Raw genomic sequence first — 18,954 nt, forward strand, 5'->3', positions numbered from 1 at the left:
ACTAACAGCTAGAAAACTGTCTAGAGTTAGCATATCATCAAACTAGAATCCTCTGAATCGGTGGCTCCACCGCTGACAATTAACAATACAGGATGTTTGCTAAAGAATTACTTAGTGGGAATCAATCTTTCCTGTCCTGCCTGCTTCCTTGACGTTCTCTGTTAGATGAAATAAGTATGTTCAGACAGTAAAAAGACACCAAAATTGTTGGCTTTACTCAGTGCATTAATTATTATGTGGAGTCTTAATATCCATCTGCCTCAAGGTAGTCTACATCATAGGAAAAAGGATAGCCAGGCAGCTATGTTGTTGTCTGTACGTCCAGCTTTATTTCGGAAAGTGATGAAAAGGAAGGAAAAATGTTTCATTTGTCTAATCCCATTGACTCTGTCAGATCTGCAAAAACAGATTATGTCCAGTGGGTGTAGTTTTGGAGGGTTTTGTGGTTTTCGTTTACCCTGTTTTAATATAGCCACTCTCCATTGATATTAGCGGTTTTACACATGGACCTATGGAAGCAATACATCACACGTATAATCATCCTAAAGAACCATGTATAAAAGAAACTTTCTTTTTTTCCTTCCAGAACATTCCTTGTTGTGCCATTTCAATGGGTCAGGGCCAGGAAGTCCATGCAAGGCGCCTGCTAAATCAATGCATGCAAGATGGAGGATGGCTCCTTCTACAGAACTGCCACCTTGGCTTGGAGTTTCTTAGTGAATTAATGGACACCATTGCAACAACAGAATCTATGAATGAAAGTTTCAGGACCTGGATCACTACAGAGGCTCACCCAGAGTTTCCTATCAATCTTTTACAGTCCTCTATCAAATTTACTAATGAACCCCCTCAAGGTAGGAAACCATGCTTTTTTGAGTTAAGGGCTTGTTTTTCCCCCTCCCACTGTATCACTATACTCTGTGCAGTGTTTCATTTTTTATTCTCTGTTGTTTCATTAGCTAAATACAGCACTGTGTAAATCAGTCTTGTGATGTGTAAAGCATGACTCTTTTGGGGAGAAAATGGATATTGTTTATTTTTGTAACAGAAATTGATAGTGATTTTGTTGTTTATGTAGAACCTGTGGAGAATGCCAGGTCAGTGGTCCTTTCTTAAGCTTAGCACACCCCATCACTCTTTTCTTTCTGTCCGGTTGACCCTGTCCAAGGATGCAGAGGGGGACCGATCCTGTGCTCTGAACACCCAACCTCAACCTCCCAAGCTGCAGGATGTAGCTGTGGCAGTTGCTTCTTGTTATGTCATCTGGCACTGTTGACAGGAAACTGACCCCAGCATCTTTGTAATCGTCCTTCAATATTTGTTAGCTGTTACTGAATCAACCTTTAGACTCTGTCACAGGCAAGACAGTAAAAAACAACCCATAGTGAATCTGAATACTGGGGTTTACATAAGAACTGATGAGATTAGGGCTTTTATGTTACTTGCTTGTTTTACACACTCACCATCTCATACTCCCAGCCTCCTGTATTACATTCATTCATCTTGACTTCCTTTCCCATTGGAGAGATCACTGCTGGTCCAGGAAGGTTGGGCAGAAGGTCCTGACGGTTTCATATTGTGCAGCTGCTTGCAGCTACCAGTCTTGGATGTTACTGGCCTAGATCCCCGGGCACCCCCTGCCATTTGCCTCCAGGATCTTTCCTTCAGGATCTTTCCCAACTTCCAGGATGTTTCCTCAAGCTAGGGTGTTCATCTTGTACTTTCTGGGTCTCTAAGCCCTCAGTTTTCCTAACCTAAGTAGTCTATGTGCAGAAGCATAATGTGTGATCAAGCATCCTAATTGGCAGTTCTGACTCATGTTTCTGTATTAAATTGGAGGATTCAGGATGTTTCACTTTTTGCAGCCTGTACCATTTGCAGTTAGCAAGTAGCAGGTTTGTCCTTGAGAGTTTCAAATTTCATTTTGGACAGCCACCATCCCTCATTGATGCACGCAATTTTCTGCTGCTTTTCAGTATTCACCATCTATGCTGGTTTTTGCATACCACAGTTTGCTCTTCAACAGACTAAACAAACTCGGTCTTTTTGTCCTATCTTTGTAGGTCATGTACACTCAGTATTTGATCACCTTTATTGCCCCATCCAGTTTCTCCACACCTCCCTTGTGTGCCAAATGTGGACAATATATCTGAGGGGAAGCCTCGTCAGTGCTAATTGGAAAGTGATAAGAACTTCCTTCAATCTGTTGTTTGTGCTTCTTCTAAGGTAGCCCACTATCTGGATTGCCTTATTTGCAAGAATAGTGCAATTTTAGCTTATAGTCAGCCTGGCTTCTGTGGTGACCCTGAAATGCTTACCAGTAGATCTCAGCTAGCAGATCTCAGCTTATGAAAATGCAGGGGGATATTGTGCTGCAGGTGCAGAACTTTGCATTTCTTGTTGATCTTCATGCAGGTTTTGTTTGCCAAGTCTTTAGCTCTCTCTAGATCCCTCTGGACTGATGCTCTGCCTTTTAGTATGTCAGCCACACACTTCAATTTAGTATTGTCCGCAAATTTGTTTGTTTTGCCTTTTGTCTCCTTATCCGAGCTTTTATTTTGGCTGCTAGGATATCTTAAGCCACTGATTACTTGCTATTCTTTGAGCCTAGTAACCAGCCTGCTAGCCTTCTACAATAAGATGATTAGTTTAGTGGATGAAGGGAGAGTATTGTCTATCTTGACTTGAAGAAGTCTTCTGACACAGCCCTCCAATACATTCTAAGGGACGTACTGATGAAGTAGGCATTACAGAAGTGGGCAGTGAGATGGACTGAAAATTGTGTGAACTCCCAGGCTTAAAGAGTTGTGGTCAGCTGCACAAATCCAGCTGGAGAGCAATCAGCAGTGATGTACCTGGGGGGGCAATGCTGGCACCAGCAGTGATTAAATTTTTCTCTAACAACCTGGATGATGGGACACTCTCAGCAAGTTTATAGTTGATACAAAGTGGGAAGAACGGGCCAGACCAGAAGGTCATGTTGTTGTTCAGTTGGAGTTTCACAGGCTGGAGAAATGGTCTGACAGGAGTCTACTGAACTTCAACATAGGGAAATGCCAAGTACTCCCCCTGTGGAGAAAGAACCTCATGCACCCATACGTGATGGAGTTGACCAGCTGTAAAGTAGCTTTGCAGAAAAGGACCTGAGCTTCCTGATGGGAATCGAGTAGAACACAAGCCAGAAATATGCCCTTGGAGGAAAAAATGGTCTGCAACACCCTCAACTGCATTAGGAAGAACGTTTCTAGCAGATTGAGGGAGGTGATTCTTCTCTACTCAGCCATGGTGAGAAAACGTTTGAAGTGATGGTCCAAGTCTGACCTCCCCAGTGCAAGAAAGACATGGACAGAATGAGTCCAGTGAGAGGCCACAAAGATACCAAAGGGATTGGAGAATATGAATTATGAGGAGAGGCTGAGAAAGCTATGATTGTTTAACCTTGAGGAGAGAAGGGGTATCTTATGAATGCATAAACTATGTGATGGGAGTGAGTAAAGAAAACAGCATGACTTTTCTCAGTGGTACCAAGTGACAGAAAGAGAGGTGATGGACACAAATGGAAATCCAGGAAATTCCACTTCAGCATCAGAAAAAAACCCACAGTGAGTGTGGTCAAATACTGGAACAGCTTGTCCAGTGAGTTTGTAGACTCCATCCTCAAAACCCACAGGGACAAGCTGCTGAGCAGCCAGCTCTAGCTGACCCTGTTTTGAGAAGCCGTATTGCACAAGGTGACCTCCAGAGGTCCCTTCCAACCTCAACTATTTGGTGTTATTCTGTGTGATAAGAAAACATCCAGCTTTTCTAAGTAGTCTCTGACCTGTTGTTCTCCTGCTGTTGAATATCTCTCTCTTACCCAAACTATGCTGCTACCTGCAGATGTCCTTTACAAATTTATAGAAACAACTTCCTGCCCTGCCTTCTATCTGCTCATTATGTATGATGACGGAAGGTTACTTTGTATTTTGAACTATGGGAGAAGGTCTTCAAGCCTGACACTTATTTTGGCTTTTAACTCCCTCATATTTAACTAACTGTGTAATACATTAACTTACCCTTCATTTATATATATATATATATATATGTTACCGCTGATTTCAGTTAATGAAGTCAGTAGGAGCTGAGAATTTTTATCCAAGGTCATATTTAATGCCTCAGTCATTTAAACCTCTTATTTCAGTATTTATCTTCCTTTGGATACTAGTAAGATGTCTACAAAATGTCTGATCTTGTGAAAGACGTTATGTTTCAGCGTATATACTCTAAAAAGCAGTTAGTCTACTGTTAAAATTTCTTACTTCTTTCTCTTCTGTCCTCTTACTTCAGTGCTCAACATCTCTTGTACTGTGACCCTCTCTTTATCATTCAAATGCTAACACTCTATAAGTCAGGTTATAGCCAATTTATGACTTGCATTTATTAATAGAAATATGCCTGGTGTAACAATTTAAGTCAGGATGAAATACAAAGTTTTAGTTTTCTGACTCTCCCGCCACATTGGTAGAATGATGTGATAAGGGACTTCTGTTTAATTACTATTTCTTGATTTTAGAACTCTTATGATTCCCTTATAGTATTTTGAAAAGCTATTTGTTTGAATATTGTTCTACTGTATCTTTGTGAAATAAGAAAGAAGCAAAAGGGCTTTTATTGTGTTATAGCATGTATGAGGACTTGGACAATCTATTAACTGCACTTGGAATTTGTCTTTTTAGACTTGCATTAAGCTGCTTAGGTGGAAGATAACATGAGTGACCTGGTGTCAGTAACTCATGCTTGGTGTTTTCTGCCAAAGGCAGATGATGCTTCAGTAGTGCTGCCTGAAAGCATCTGGGTGTAGTGGGGCTTATGTATTCTGTGGAAGCTGAGATTGTATCAGTATTACCTGCCTAAAGGTGTTCCTGGGATATGAAATGTCAGTGCTAAAACCAACCTCCCCAAGTATGAGTATTTCCACTGTGAATTTAGGTTCTCGTCTCATCATCTTGATGCCTGTACGATAGTTTGAGAAGCTGCATACAGAATTTTGAGATTGTTATAGGAATGAAATCTAAATAAAATTGTCTTCGGTAGAACTAAAATCTCATTTTATATGTAAATACCGAAACACAAACTATTGGTTATCCAGTGATATATTTCATATGATGTTAGGTGCCTTTTTCATTGCCATATAGTTGCTGAATAGTTACGTTTATATTTCAGTTGTTATTGGTAACATTTAGAAAATGATTGCTTAATTGTAATTCCTTCCAGACTCCTGAACCTAATTCGGTGTGTCATCTACCTGAAACAAAACATAATTGAAGTTTGCCTGCTATGACCAGCTGAACAGATAATTGATTCAGAGAGATTATTTGAAGCTATAAATAAGATGATACTGTAAATTGGAATAGAGAATTCTGCTTAACGGAACTTCGTCTTATGCATTCCATACACTTTTTCCCTTGTATCTTACATTTTTATACTTACTTTGTAGGTATGAAAGCTGGCTTAAAACGAACATACTCAGCTGTTACTCAGGATCACCTAGAAGTGAGCAACATGCCACAGTGGAAACCATTGCTATATGCTGTAGCATTTCTTCACTCAACTGTTCAGGTTTAAAAATGCATTTCTTCTGTCATAAAGCCATGTTTCGTTTATCAATGCACTGTGTTATTAAGTGAAAAACATGTTTAAATGTTAGTCCCTTGTTGGTAAATTAATGCAAGGAAAATAAGAAAGAAAATAACACCCCTCTATTACTGCAACTGTCTTAGAACTTTCAACTCTGCTCATGTTGATCTTGTACCTCTAACAGGGATGGTATTTCAGAGCAAAAATGAACAGTCAACCAATGATCAATTAATGTACTCTTCTGTTAAAGTCTTGGGGAATGGCTGTGTGATATGTCTTTCAACTAACTGTTTTTCACTAATATTTTAAATCATAAAAGCACATTAAAGAAATTTACAGCTTGGGTTGGAAAACCATAGTATTAAAACTGCTGCTTTCAAGATGAGAAGGGATAAGAGGGTGAATATAAATCCTTCCTGCACTGAAACCCGTAGGAGGAAATGAAGGTGGAAGATGGTTTTGGGTCTTGCCTTTCAGGAGTTCCATTAAGGAAAGTGCTTTATGGATTAACCACAACTTTTTATCATTCTATTGATAGATTTTGCAGTATTCTTAGTTTATATTTGGTGCCTAGTTAATTTAACTCTGTGGCATCCATGCACTGATACATTGCAGTCCAATAGAAGCCTGTGGTATGCTTGTCTTTAGCCTATTGCTTCTTCCTTGGTAGAAATTAAGAATGTTTAAGTACCAGATGTTGCCCCAATAACTACGTACTGCCAGCCATATCTGTAAATGATTCAGTAAAAAGCAGCTTTTGGTACTTGCATCTGCACTATGCAGAGACATCAGTGGTACAAATATACTGAGTCCATACAAGGACCACAGACGATGATCGTGGCTGGTGAGTTTGGACATCCTTTCGTAAAAGAGTAGCTTCATCTTTGAAATTCAAAACCTATAGTTCTGGACTCACAGATTCACTGCGCTTAAAAAAGAGGATTTTTTCTTTGTGAAATTGTTAATATTCTTATTCTTTGCTCATATCTTTCTACTGATGATGATAAATGAAGATATATTTAACTACTAGATAATTAATCAAGCAGTTGGTCTTGTGTGTGTTAAGAGAATATTTTTTTTAAAGTTGGCAAAAAGTAGCCCTGGCTGGACTACTGCATTCTTAGCATGTTTCATGTATTCTTCTGCACTTAATATTTAGTTCACAATTACTATCCATCAGACTTTTATCTTTAACTCCATCTATTTTACAGGAAAGACGAAAGTTTGGTCCACTGGGCTGGAATATTCCTTATGAATTTAATCAGGCAGACTTTGCAGCCAGTGTGCAATTTGTTCAGAACCATTTGGATGACATGGACATTAAACGTGGAGTGAACTGGAGCTGTGTTCGCTATATGCTTGGAGAAGTACAGTATGGTGGCCGTGTAACTGATGATCTTGACAAAGCACTGCTGAATACATATGCAAGAGTGTGGTTTGGAGAGCATATGTTTAGTGAAAAATTTTGTTTCTACAAAGATTATGTTATTCCAAAAGGGAAAACAGTTGAAGACTATCTCCAGTACATAGAACAACTGCCAGTGATTGATACACCTGAGGTAAAATATTTCGATATATTTCAGTATATTAAAGGGAGCTTTTGTCAGATAAATAAAGAGCCAGGAATGCATATGTCAATATTAGCAGGCAGACCATTATAGTGGGTATCCAGTGTAGGTCTGCTGATGGGGAAGAGATAAATGAGGCCATCTTCAAACGGTTGGAAGAAGTCTCACATTCACAGGTCCTGGTCCTCATCGAGGACTTTAACATCGCTAATTATCTGCTAGAAGGGTGATATAGTAGGATTCAAGCAGTCTAGGAGATTTCTTGAGTGCATTAATGACAAATTCCTGGCACAGGTAACTGAGGAGCCAACAAAGAAAGGTGCTTGACTTGACCTGATACTTATGAGCAAGGAAGGACTGATCAGGGATGTGATATTCAGAGGCAGCCTTGACTGCAGTGACCAATGATGGAGCTCAGGATTTAAGAGGAGACAGTATGGCAAAAAGCAGGACCACAGCCCTGGATTTCAGGAGAGTAGATTTCAACCTGTTCAGAGGTTTCTTTAAGGCTTGGGAGAATCCCATGGGATTTGGCCCTGGAGAGAAGAGTGGTCCAGGAGAACAGGGATCACCTCCTCCAAGCTCAGGAAAGATCCACCCTAACAAGCAGGAAATCAAAGGCAGCAGGAGGCCTGAATGGATGAACAAGAAGCTCGTAACTGAGTTCAGACATAAAAAGGAAGTGTACAAGAGGTGAAAGCAGGGGCAAGTGACCCAGCGAGAGTACAGAGCAGCTACTGTTTGATTTTGCAGGGATAGGGTTAGGAAAGTCAAGGCCAAAGTGGAGTTGAATCTATCAAGGAATGTGAAGGGCAAGAAGAAAGGGTTTTACAAGTAAGAGCACAAAGATGACTCGGGGAAAATGTGGGTCACTTGCAAAATGGGGCAGGAGAACTAGTGAGAAATTGAAAATGCTCAGTGCCTTCTTTGCCTTAGTTCTTACCAGTCAAAGTGGCCTCCAAAAATCCCAGGCCCCTAATACAAAAAGTCTAGAACAAGGAACTCGCCTCTGGTGGAAGAGGACCAGATTAGGGAGCATTTAAACCAACTGAACACACTCAAGTTCATGGTATATGTACATTTAAACAAATTGAACATATGTAAGTCATGATGGGTTGCACTCATGGGTGCTGAGGGAGCTGGCTGATGTCACTGTCAGGTCACTTCCAATTACTTTTAAATCGTCATGGTGATGGAAAGAGGTTCCTGAAGAATGGAAACTAGCAAATATCACTCCAGTCTTCAAGAACAGAAGAAGGATCTGGGGAACTACAGGCTGGTCAGCCTCTGTTCCTGGGAAGGTGCTAAAGAAAATCCTCTTTCAAAACATTTCCAAACATAGGAAGGACAAGGACAAGCAGGTGATTGAGAGTAGCCAGCATGGATTTGTGAAGAAGAAATGCTTATCTAACCTATCAGCCTTCTACAATGAGGTGACTGGCTTGGTGGATGAGGGGAGAGCAGTGGATGTTTTTTTACGTCAACTTTAGTAAGGCCTTTGACACTATCTTCCATAACAGCTTCATGGACAATCTGTCAAAGTGTGGCTTAGGTAAGTATCGTAGTGTGACACATCTGCCATATGAGGGAAGGCTGAGAGAGCTGTGACTCTTTAGCCTTTAGTGAAGAGGAGGCTCAGGTGGGTTCTTATCAATTTATATAAATACCTGTTCAGAGGGTGTAAAGATGGAACCTCCTAACAATAGCAAATTCCACTTGACAACAAGAGAACACTTTTTTACAGTGAAGTTGGTCAAGCACTGGAAGAGGATGCCCAGAGAGGTTGTGGAGTCTTGATCTTTGTAGATCCTAAAATCCCCCTTGGATATTTGTGCTGGACAGCCTGCTATAGCTGACCCTGCTTGAGCAGGTGGTTTGGATTAGATGACCCTCAGAGGTCCCTTCCAAATGAAACTGCTTTGTGATTTTGCAATTCCGTATGGGACTGAGCAGACATGCAAACTGAGAAGAAATGAAAATAGAAAAGTTATATGGTCTCATTTTGCAAGTTATAAGTGGGAGATCATTCCTTTTTGACAACAGGAAGATCAGGATGTTGCCATGAATTGATGGGGTAGGGTGCAGGGTAGCTCCTGGCTGCAATCACTTTTACATGACCCGATGTGTGTATACTGCAGTGATCACAGTAACTGGAAGATTACAACTTTCTCCTCCCTCTAGTACAGGCACATGTGATGAAGTTAAAATTGAAGTAGAAGTGAATGCTCTGGATTTCTGTCTCATTGCTATTAAGTTGATAAAAGTCTTTGCAAGTAAGTTCTATTAAAATTAAATAGACGGGACTGAACAGAAAAAAATGTGTTTTTTTCTTACTGATGATCTGGCTGAGAGGGTAAGAAGATTCCAAGATCATCAAACAAACTTGCAAAGTTTTGAATCTCTGAAGGTAGTGAAAGCAGAATGCAAGTGTATTTGTGCTGGCAATGATGTACCTTTTCCAAGTAAGGGTAAATGCAGCCGTGATAACGCACCACTGGGATCCATCTGAGCCCGGCTCACGAAGTGGTTCCTATCAACGTATGAACCTTGACTATCAGATTACAGGTGCTACTTTCATCGATCTGCTTTTCTAAGTGCTTGGGAACCTATTTCACAATGCTGCAATATATATTTTCAAGTATTTTTATGCCTGTAAAAAATCTGTATGTATGGTTTGATATAGGGGAATTTTACCTTTGACTTTTATGTAAATATGATCAAGTCCAGGAATGCAAACACCTTTTTCTCCTTCACATTTTCACAGGTTAGGACTTTCTTTTGTCATTCCAAAATCTATCAAAATTGCTCATGCAGACCTTTTAACCTTTTAATCTCCCAGTCTACTTCATTTTACAAAGGATATTGTGCTAGTCAAAACAGTGTATCTTTGTTTCCTCCCCTTTCCATTTCTGGTTAAGAAAGAAAGACTGAATAAGTTTGATTGCTGTATCCTTGCTCTTTTGATGAAATTTCAACCTCTGATCAGAATAAACACTTGACCTCTGAAGAGGGCTGTTGAACTCAGCGTACTGGGTTTGCATGACGAGGTTTTGATAGTGAGGGGGTTACAGGGGTGGCTTCTGTGAGAAGCTGCTAGAAGCTTCCTAGTATGTCCAATAAAGCCAATGCCATCTGGCTCCAGGATGGACCCATCACTGGCCAAGACTGAGTCCATCAATGACAGTGGTAGCACCTCTGGGATGCCATAAGGTGGTGGAGGAAAAAACTGTGCAATGGCAACTTTAGCCCAAGAGAGGAGTGAGAATATGTGAGAGAAACAACTCTGCAGATACCAAGTCAATGCAGAAGGAGGGGGAGGAGCTGCTCCAGGTGCCAGGGCAGAGATTCCCCTGCAGCCCTTGGTGAAGACCCTGGTGAGGCAGGTTGTCCCCCTGCAGCCTATGGGGGTCCACGGTGGAGCACATATCCACCTGCAGCCCATGGAGGACCCCATGCCAGAGCAGGTGTTTGCCCAAAGGAGTCTGTGATCCCCTGGAGGGCCCACACTGGAGCAGGCTCCTGGCAGGAGCTGTGGCCCCATGGAGAGAGGAGCCCAGGCTGCAGCAGGTTTGCTGGCAGGACTTGTGACCCCATGGGGGACCCACTCTGCAGCAGTCTGTGCCTGAAGGGCTGCACCCCATGTAAGGGACCCGCACTGGAGCAATTTGTGAAGAACTTCAGCCTGTGGGAAGGACCGATGTTGGAGAAGTTCATGGAGGACTGTGTCCCATGGGAGGGACCCCCAGCTGGAGCAGGGGAAGAGCGTGAGGAGTCCTCCCCCTGAGGAAGAAGGAGTGGCAGAAACAAAGTGTGATGAACTGACTACAACTCCCATTCCCTGTCCCCCTGTGCTGCTGAAGAGGAGGAGGCAGAGAAAATTACAAGTGAAGTTAAGCCTGGGAAGAACGGAAGGGTGAGGGGAAGGTGGTTTTAAGGTTTGGTTTTATTTCTCATTATCCTACTCTGATTTGATTGGTAATAAGTTCAATTATTTTTCCCCAAGCCTGTTTTACCTGTGACAGTAATTGGTGAGTAATCTTTCATTGTCCCTATCTCGACCCCCCAAGCCTTTTGTTGCATTTTCTCTCCTCTGTCCAGTCGAGGAGGGGAGTGACAGAGCGGCTTCCGTGGGCACCTGGCCTCCAGCCAGGGTCAACTCGCCACACTCAGCAATCCCTTTGAAAATGACTTTGATTTCAGAGGGGTATAGAGCTTTAGTAATTGGTTTTGAAGATTTATCAGGCTAATAAAGACCCTGAAAGACAGGATCCAACATCTGCTTTTTAATTAAAATTCCCAGTGAATTTGGATCAAAAAGAATAAGATTCAGCTTCTTGATTAATATACAGGACATCCAGGACACTGGTCTACCCACTGCTTTACTGCTCTAGCTTCTTTATTCTTAATTCTTTCATGCATCAATTGCATAAAACATAGGACCAGAGTTGACATCCATATGTTTGGTAATATTCCACTGGTTTTGCAGTTAGCCCTTAGACTAGCACTGCAATTTACATTCACAATAGTGGGTTTTTTTCATGTTTCTAACTTGGGCTGTAGCATTGCCACAATATCTGCTAGAGTAAAACCAAACAGGCCCTTATAGTGCAAGAGCAAAAGCAGAAGAGTGTATCATCAAACGTGTATTTCATTCCATATAGAATATGAGTGTAAGAAAGTGCATTGATATTTTCACTTTTTACAGCTCTAAATATGGTGTTTAAGTAAACTACTATGTGTAAAAACATGTTAAATCCTACTTGGAATCTAATTCTATGCTAGTTATAGTTACATCTTCTCTGACATGGAGTATTATGTCTATACTGTGTTCTTTGTGCTGTTGTAAGGATCAGATCCTAAAGTGGTGTAAGTCAGTGCAGCTTCACTGGCTTTGGCACAGATGCAGTCACATCCCTTGTCTCTGAGTATCTACATTTGCAAGTGTAACAATATAACATATGATCCTTTTTATTTTGTCCTCAGAGTGTGCAAATATTGGTTACTAGAAGTGTCTTTTTCTAATATACCAAATCTAAAGTAAAATATGAAAACATGGAAAATGAGAAGTGGAAGATTGCTTGGCTTTGGTGCTCAGTTTGAGGGCAAGGCTTCCTCATTGGATCAGTGATTCAAAGTTTGTAAGAGATAGTTAATAGCTATAATTAAATGAAGACTTGTGAAATAAGACAGTACAATTCCTCGTGGAGAAGAGTTGCAGCTGTCAACCTGACAATTATAGACTTACTGATATTTCAGTGGAAATTTCTGAGAAAGCTATTATAATTCAGACAAAGGGCAGTTTTACAGTAATTCTGTACTAGCTGTATCTTAAATAAAATAATTCAATTTCAGAAGAAGGAGAAGTAAGGAGTGGGAGACTTAAACCAAAAATAGCTAAACCATAAAATATCCTAAATATATCACTGGTCATAAAATATTTAGGTACTTTGAATATGGGCAGTGTTTTCTTCACTGTGCTGCATGCCTTATAAGCCTGAGACTAAGTAAAACAAAATGTGTTAGAAAAGGTAACTGGTCTGATTATTAGGGGCATCTACTTGAGCTGATACAACAGCAATATATCTGTAGAGACAAAGTGGTGAGGGGTCAGTGTCCACATCTGACGTGCTTCTAACAAGGTCTAGTCTGAACCACTGGAAAGTAATCGGGTTGTACCCCTTGACAGCACTTCACAGCATGATCCAAAGTGTGCTATGCAAAGATAATCAGAACAGTTTAAAAAATCCCCACTTATATGAATGAAAACGCTGTTGTATATGCAACCTATGTAAATTTTTTTGTGTAATTTGGGCTTGGTCCTTGGCCACTTAAATGTGTGTACTTCCACTGTACCTAGTTATATCTACTGTTTTATAGAGCTGAGGAGTTTCCTCCTTGTTTATCCATTTAAATGCTTTCTTTCATGGATATAATATTAGAAGGAAGATCACAATTTTTTTTTCTCTTTTATTTTAAGGTATTTGGACTTCACCCTAACGCAGATATCACTTACCAAACTAACCTGGCTAACGAGACATTAAGTACAATACTAAGCATCCAGCCCAAAGACAGCAGCATTGGAGGAGGGGAAACCCGAGAAGCAGTAGTACAGCGCCTTGCTGATGAGATGCTAGAGAAGTTACCTCCAGATTATAACCCTCATGAGGTATATGCTGCTTTATAGATACAGATGTTTTATGTATGTATGTGTGTATGTGTTTAGTGAGTTTTATTGTGCTCCTTAAATTTAACTGGCACATGTTTTAAAAAGCTTTTAAAATTATGCATAGTGTTTATAAGTCTGTTTTGGTTTATCGTGTAAAATATTCCTACATCGGAAACACATATTTCAAATGCTATAGTCTACTTAATTAGTCACCTTAACTCAGAACAGATATTAGAGACTTCAGAAAGTTCTTGCCCTCCTTAGTTTATTGAAGGACACTGGTGCCTTTTTCTGAAGGACCAGTGATCTTATAGTGGTTACAGCTTTCAATTTACCTACTCTTAATATGATACCACCATTATGAATAATGGATTTTATCACCAACCTTTTCAAGCCCCAGATTTTTTGGAGTTTGGGTCATAACAGATGTATTTTTCAGTATTTTCTTGCCTTTTTTATTAACAGTCTCATTATAGAAAATGCCATTTAGAAAAGTCCAGCATAAAGCACTCTTGCATCAGTTTGTAAGTAGGATCAAGTGTCTTGCCATGTGTTTCATGAGCAGTAACTGTTGAAAACCCCTAATTTCCATGATTTTATTAATTTTAAATAATAGTTCTGTTCTGCACCTATATTGCTTTTTTCTCCCTGGTTGCAGTCCAAGCTTGCAGAGTGCCCAGTATGCAGTACTGCAGCTTGTTATGTTATACTTTATTTTTTTCACCGGACAACCTAGAGTGTCCACTTAGGTTATAACTAGTTGTCTTGGGGTCCTGGCAATATTTCCTGTCTCCTTTTCTACTATTCATTTCAGATTGAATATGTCTTGTATAGATAGCCTCTTCTGTACTGTCATAATTCAGCTCAGAACTTCTCTTTTCATTCCCCTCTTGGCAAGCTACTTACAATGTGCAACTTTTTTTGGTGAGGTTTCCTAACAGCCTTCTCTATATAGTTATTTTTCCATCCCTCCTTGCTTGTGTCTCTTTCTTTTGTTCACCTGTTTATTGAGTGATTCCCAGTGAAAGTATAGAATTAATTTGTTTGTAGAATTTTATTTGGAATAGAGCCAGTTTTCTAGTTTTCGCATTACTATTTAATCATAAATAAATTTAGAAATAGCAAATAAAAATAAATATAGTAAGTATAATAATAAATAACACTTATTTACTAATTTAATATATTTAATGTTTTACACCTTGGATCTACACCTATAGTCTGCACCTTGGATTGTTCTCAGTCCTTTTCCCTAATCCTTCCTATCACAGTAAAGATTTTTCATGGAACATTTCTTCTAGTTTTATACACCTCCTTACAAATTTTTTTTCAAATTGCAATAGCAATAGAATACTGAACGTCTGGGTAGCATATATGGTTCTGCCATATTTGTAATATGTGTATTGAGCTAATTTTTTCAGTATATTTGCTAAATTCTCCAAAGGAATATTTCTTCATTCCCTTGTTAAACTACCAACATTTTTCCCACTGAAGAATTTGTAATACTCAGAAGACATCAATAGTACTGCATTTTATATTGTAACCAGAGGGTATTCTTGTTCTCAGGTTTTACCCCTGGGAAATTTGTGCCATGCCTTTTAGTCTTATAAAATGCACACACACTTGTTTAATCCAAATTTCCCTTCTAAATGGTTTGAATAAATACTATTTTTCTCTGGCATGTCTTCTATTTAATCTTGGTCTCATTCAGTCTCATTCCTTCTAGGTTTATTCACTCAGGTTATCCATACAAAATACAGATAGAGTAGGCCTACTGTTTTCGGTCGCTTCCTTGAGTGTCTGAGTGTTGGAGACAACCACTTATGGAGACAAGAACTGTAGTTAAGGACAAAGAGTCTGGAGGGTTTATTTCAGAAGTTCCACCCTGCACTTTTAACTTGTCTCTCTTTTACTCTGCTGTATTAGGGTACAATACATACTTTTCCATGTGACTGTATAAAAAAATCACCACCAGCTGTTTTCATTGCAGTTTCATTCTCATCATCCAGTAGTATTTGACAAGCTATTATCTTTTCTCATGATCTGCCAATCATACATGCAGGTTTTTATCTTGTTATGAGCAATCGTCTTTGTAAAGATGCTCACAATTAGATAGTTCTTTGCTTCTGTACCACTTCTCTGACATCTCTGAGCTTCAAGGAAACCTCTTTTGCTTCAATTTGCTTGACAGCTGGTCTCTTAAGATTCAAGTGAGGAGATTCATATTTGTACAGGACAAACCAATATTCCATATTAATACTTTAGCATTGTCTTGCTCACCATGCCCCCCACATCTGTCTGTCTTCGTGTCCCCCTCCCCCCTTTCATTCTTACAGGAACAGTCAGAGGGTGTCGTGTTGGATCTACGTTTTCCCCGTGTATTTCTTGTAAATGTATTCTACACTCAGGATGTAAGTTTGTTTCATTTTCTTAGCAATAAGTGTAGATACCACCTGTTCATGGTGGTTTCTAGTTTTCTCAGGCTCTGTACATCTTGATTTGTGAATTGCATTTCTCTTTGATTAATCACACCCTCTATTTACATGCTGTTTCTTCAGTCCACATTACTGATGGATGACGTGGTACTTTTCCACAGAACCATCAAAAAATTACTCTTTGTTTCTGTATCATGGTCGTGATTCCTTTGCTCTGAGTATCTACAGAACATCCTCTGGGTCATTTTCCATCATTTATTGTTGGTAATAGTGTGTTCCTCTGTACATCCCTTTGGCAGTATCATCTGTACTGGAACTTCAGATTTTACTTCTGCAGTGTTATGAGATTTGGCATTATTTCTTGAAGTTCCGGATTCTTCAATATTTCCTTCCTCCTTCCCTAATGGATTTACCCTTTCTCTCATTCTGTAGACTTTAGAATTCATTTGGGTATTTACCAGTGCTTTCTTTGTTGGAGGGGCATTCCCCTTTTCTGCTATTAGTGCCCAGCACCACCTCTTTGGTGCAGTTGTTTATGGGCCAGGAGTGTGGCCACCTCTACACAGTAAGCAAAAAAATATATATCAAATGTGTTTCCCGTCTGAACTCAACATTTTAGAAAGGGCTGAGATGGCGGGAGTAAGCTGTAAAGCAACCTAAATTTTTAAAGGAAAGTTTGCATAAACTGACCAAACAAGAATGTCTAAAATACCAAAAGAACAAAAAAAAAAGATTATGTTCATTAACATGTAGTTAAAAATTTTACTAGTCAGAGCAGAAAAGAAGGGAAAATTCAGATGTTCTCTGAGGGAAGAAGCAACAGAATTTAGCAGAAGCTACAATATAATAAGCAAATAAAATTAAGCTTGCAAGTCTAAGGAGTGAAATGGATTATGTAATTACTTCCTGTGATGTCTGAAAAAAAAAAAAAAAGGAATGAGATGAGTTCTGTTGTTTGTCAATTTAAGTCAACATTTGGTCATTCAGGACATTATTACCTACAAGATCAGTTTAACAATCCTGAAACAAAACTAATATACTAAATTGTAAGAGAGTGAGCGAATGTGTCAGACAGAGTTCTTATGCATGCCTCATTGGGTAAGAGCAGTAAAAAGAAAAACATTCATTAGTCCTAGCAGTGCAGCTTGGGTTTGCTTTTAGAAGAATATTGTGCTGCAGTAAGGCCACAACGTGGTTATATTTGGAAATCCAGTTATAGAGATACTATCAGTGGAGAAAAGGAACCAAAAATTTAGGAAACAAATGAAGGTAATTAAAAGCAAGTAGTCTTTAGGGAAAGTGGCAGGTGCCTTTGCTATCTTTGTTCTTTGTATCTTTGTTCTTGTGGCTCCCTTTAGAAAGTGTGGAGTGAATTAGCTCAGAGTTAAACCCCCAACAGGCTAGGTTAGGGACAGATGGTACTGAAACCAATTATTTGTTGACATTCAGAGCTCTGGATTTTACTTTCTCTTGATACTTTGTGAATCCAGAGAAAATTTAGGCTGTCACACAGAGGCCTTTATTAGCCTTTGGCAATGACTTCAGAACCAACAACTTTCAGAACAGGGAAACTATTTTACCCCATGATATAAACTTCTTTTGTCGTTGCCTTCTTGTAACACTTCCTCTCACCAGTCAAATAACTGAATCAATGTCCACCCAAAAGACTATAAGCAAAACAAGTCACCGTTGCATGCTTTATCAGACTGTAGTTTGACACAGGTGATGGAAGAACAAAACAAACTTTCCTCCTGACCTAAAACTGTCTTCATTTTTCTCAGTCCAAAGGCAGAGGCAAAGCAAGAATTCTGCTTTCATGACTCTTTTTGCTTCTGGGCCTTGCCTCACAGGTAACAGAGAGATTAGCAGTAAAAAGATTAGGCCCAGCCAGTCCGTGTGAGTGAAGACAGATGCAAGAATAAATGTCAGCCTGTCACACACAGAGGTTTATAATAACAATGATCCTTGCAGCGTGAAGAACAGCTTGCTAGGGAATAGACATGGAGACATTCCAAAGATAACTGCACTTTACTGGAGGTTGGCTTTTAACCCAAGTAGCAAAGGGGCTTTTTCCTTAAATATTTTTTGTAGTATTGATTTTGCCTTATCCTGTGCTAAGGCTATGACTACATTAGCAACTATTGCATGGGAATAGGAATTAATCTGAGTACCCCAGGCTTCCACTAGATATGTTATTGGGGAATTTGCTTTGGTCTAACTCTAGTCTAGGCCTGTAGGCTGAACACCTGTTAGTAGTTGCAATACGTTACAGTCCCTGAAGCATAACTTTTCGGTTAGTTTAATATGAAACTATGCTAGTTTGTGTGCCTAGAGTCTACTTTTCAGTGCATGTTTTTTGCTACAAAAAATCATTTGGGGTCTGAACTGAAACACTAATGTAGATGCTTTTGTAAGTCATCTGTGGTTTACTTACGAACCCTGTCAGATATGATGGTTACCCAGTTCTAGACCTTCAGCTCTTTTCTATATATTTCACTGCCAGCTTCCTTGTGTACAACAAGGAAGTGGCCCTTGACACCACTTGCAAAGAGCCTTGGCTTGGACATGTCTTGAGCTTGTCTTTCTAATTCAGGCCTTTTATTTAGACCATCTTGCAGAATGATGGACTTCCCATTTCTGCTGACAAAGAGTATAGCAAGTAACGAAGTCTAATGGAAAATAACAGCATTTACCAAATATGATAAGCCATTACTACTACAGTAACACGATCACTGATCATTAAATGGCACAAGTTTGGCAGCTGCTTTTCTGCTGAATGTCCTATGAAGTATGTAGTGACAAAGGAGTTGGTAACCTGAGGACGGCTAAGGAATGTGCATAGAGGAATCTGACAAATAGGGATATGCATTGCAAAATCATGTAGACAAAGCTATTAAGATTATGATTTTAGTTGTTCCTTTCTTAAATCACCTTGTTTTATGTTAATGACAGCTGTTTGCATAATGAAAAGGAGATCTTGTAAGTGGGCTTTATGGAATTAGTATATTAATCTCAGAAAGGCTATTTTGCTTAGTGAGTTTTGTCTTTTGAGGTTTTTTTCTGAGTTGGAATCCATCTTTCAATGTCATAATAAATACAGCACTGGAGGTAAGTCATGCAATAGCTTGATAGGAATTCCAATACAAAACCTGTCAATCATACCTCAGAGCTG

General features: G+C 39.6%; 1 protein-coding gene across 1 annotated transcript in view; it reads left to right on the forward strand.

Moving 5' to 3' along the window:
• Positions 1–18,954, forward strand: part of LOC119144514 (dynein heavy chain 5, axonemal-like) — a 183,050-nt gene that overhangs the window by 144,196 nt on the left and 19,900 nt on the right. Inside the window, exons 70-73 of the mRNA XM_037380012.1 lie at positions 587–854; positions 5,477–5,598; positions 6,828–7,175; positions 13,162–13,350. Coding sequence (XP_037235909.1) covers positions 587–854; positions 5,477–5,598; positions 6,828–7,175; positions 13,162–13,350 — 927 coding nt within the window. The remainder of the gene's footprint in view (positions 1–586; positions 855–5,476; positions 5,599–6,827; positions 7,176–13,161; positions 13,351–18,954) is intronic.

This window comes from Falco rusticolus, chromosome 3, assembly GCF_015220075.1.
Source record: "Falco rusticolus isolate bFalRus1 chromosome 3, bFalRus1.pri, whole genome shotgun sequence".
In the NCBI taxonomy this organism is placed as follows: Eukaryota; Metazoa; Chordata; class Aves; order Falconiformes; family Falconidae; genus Falco; species Falco rusticolus.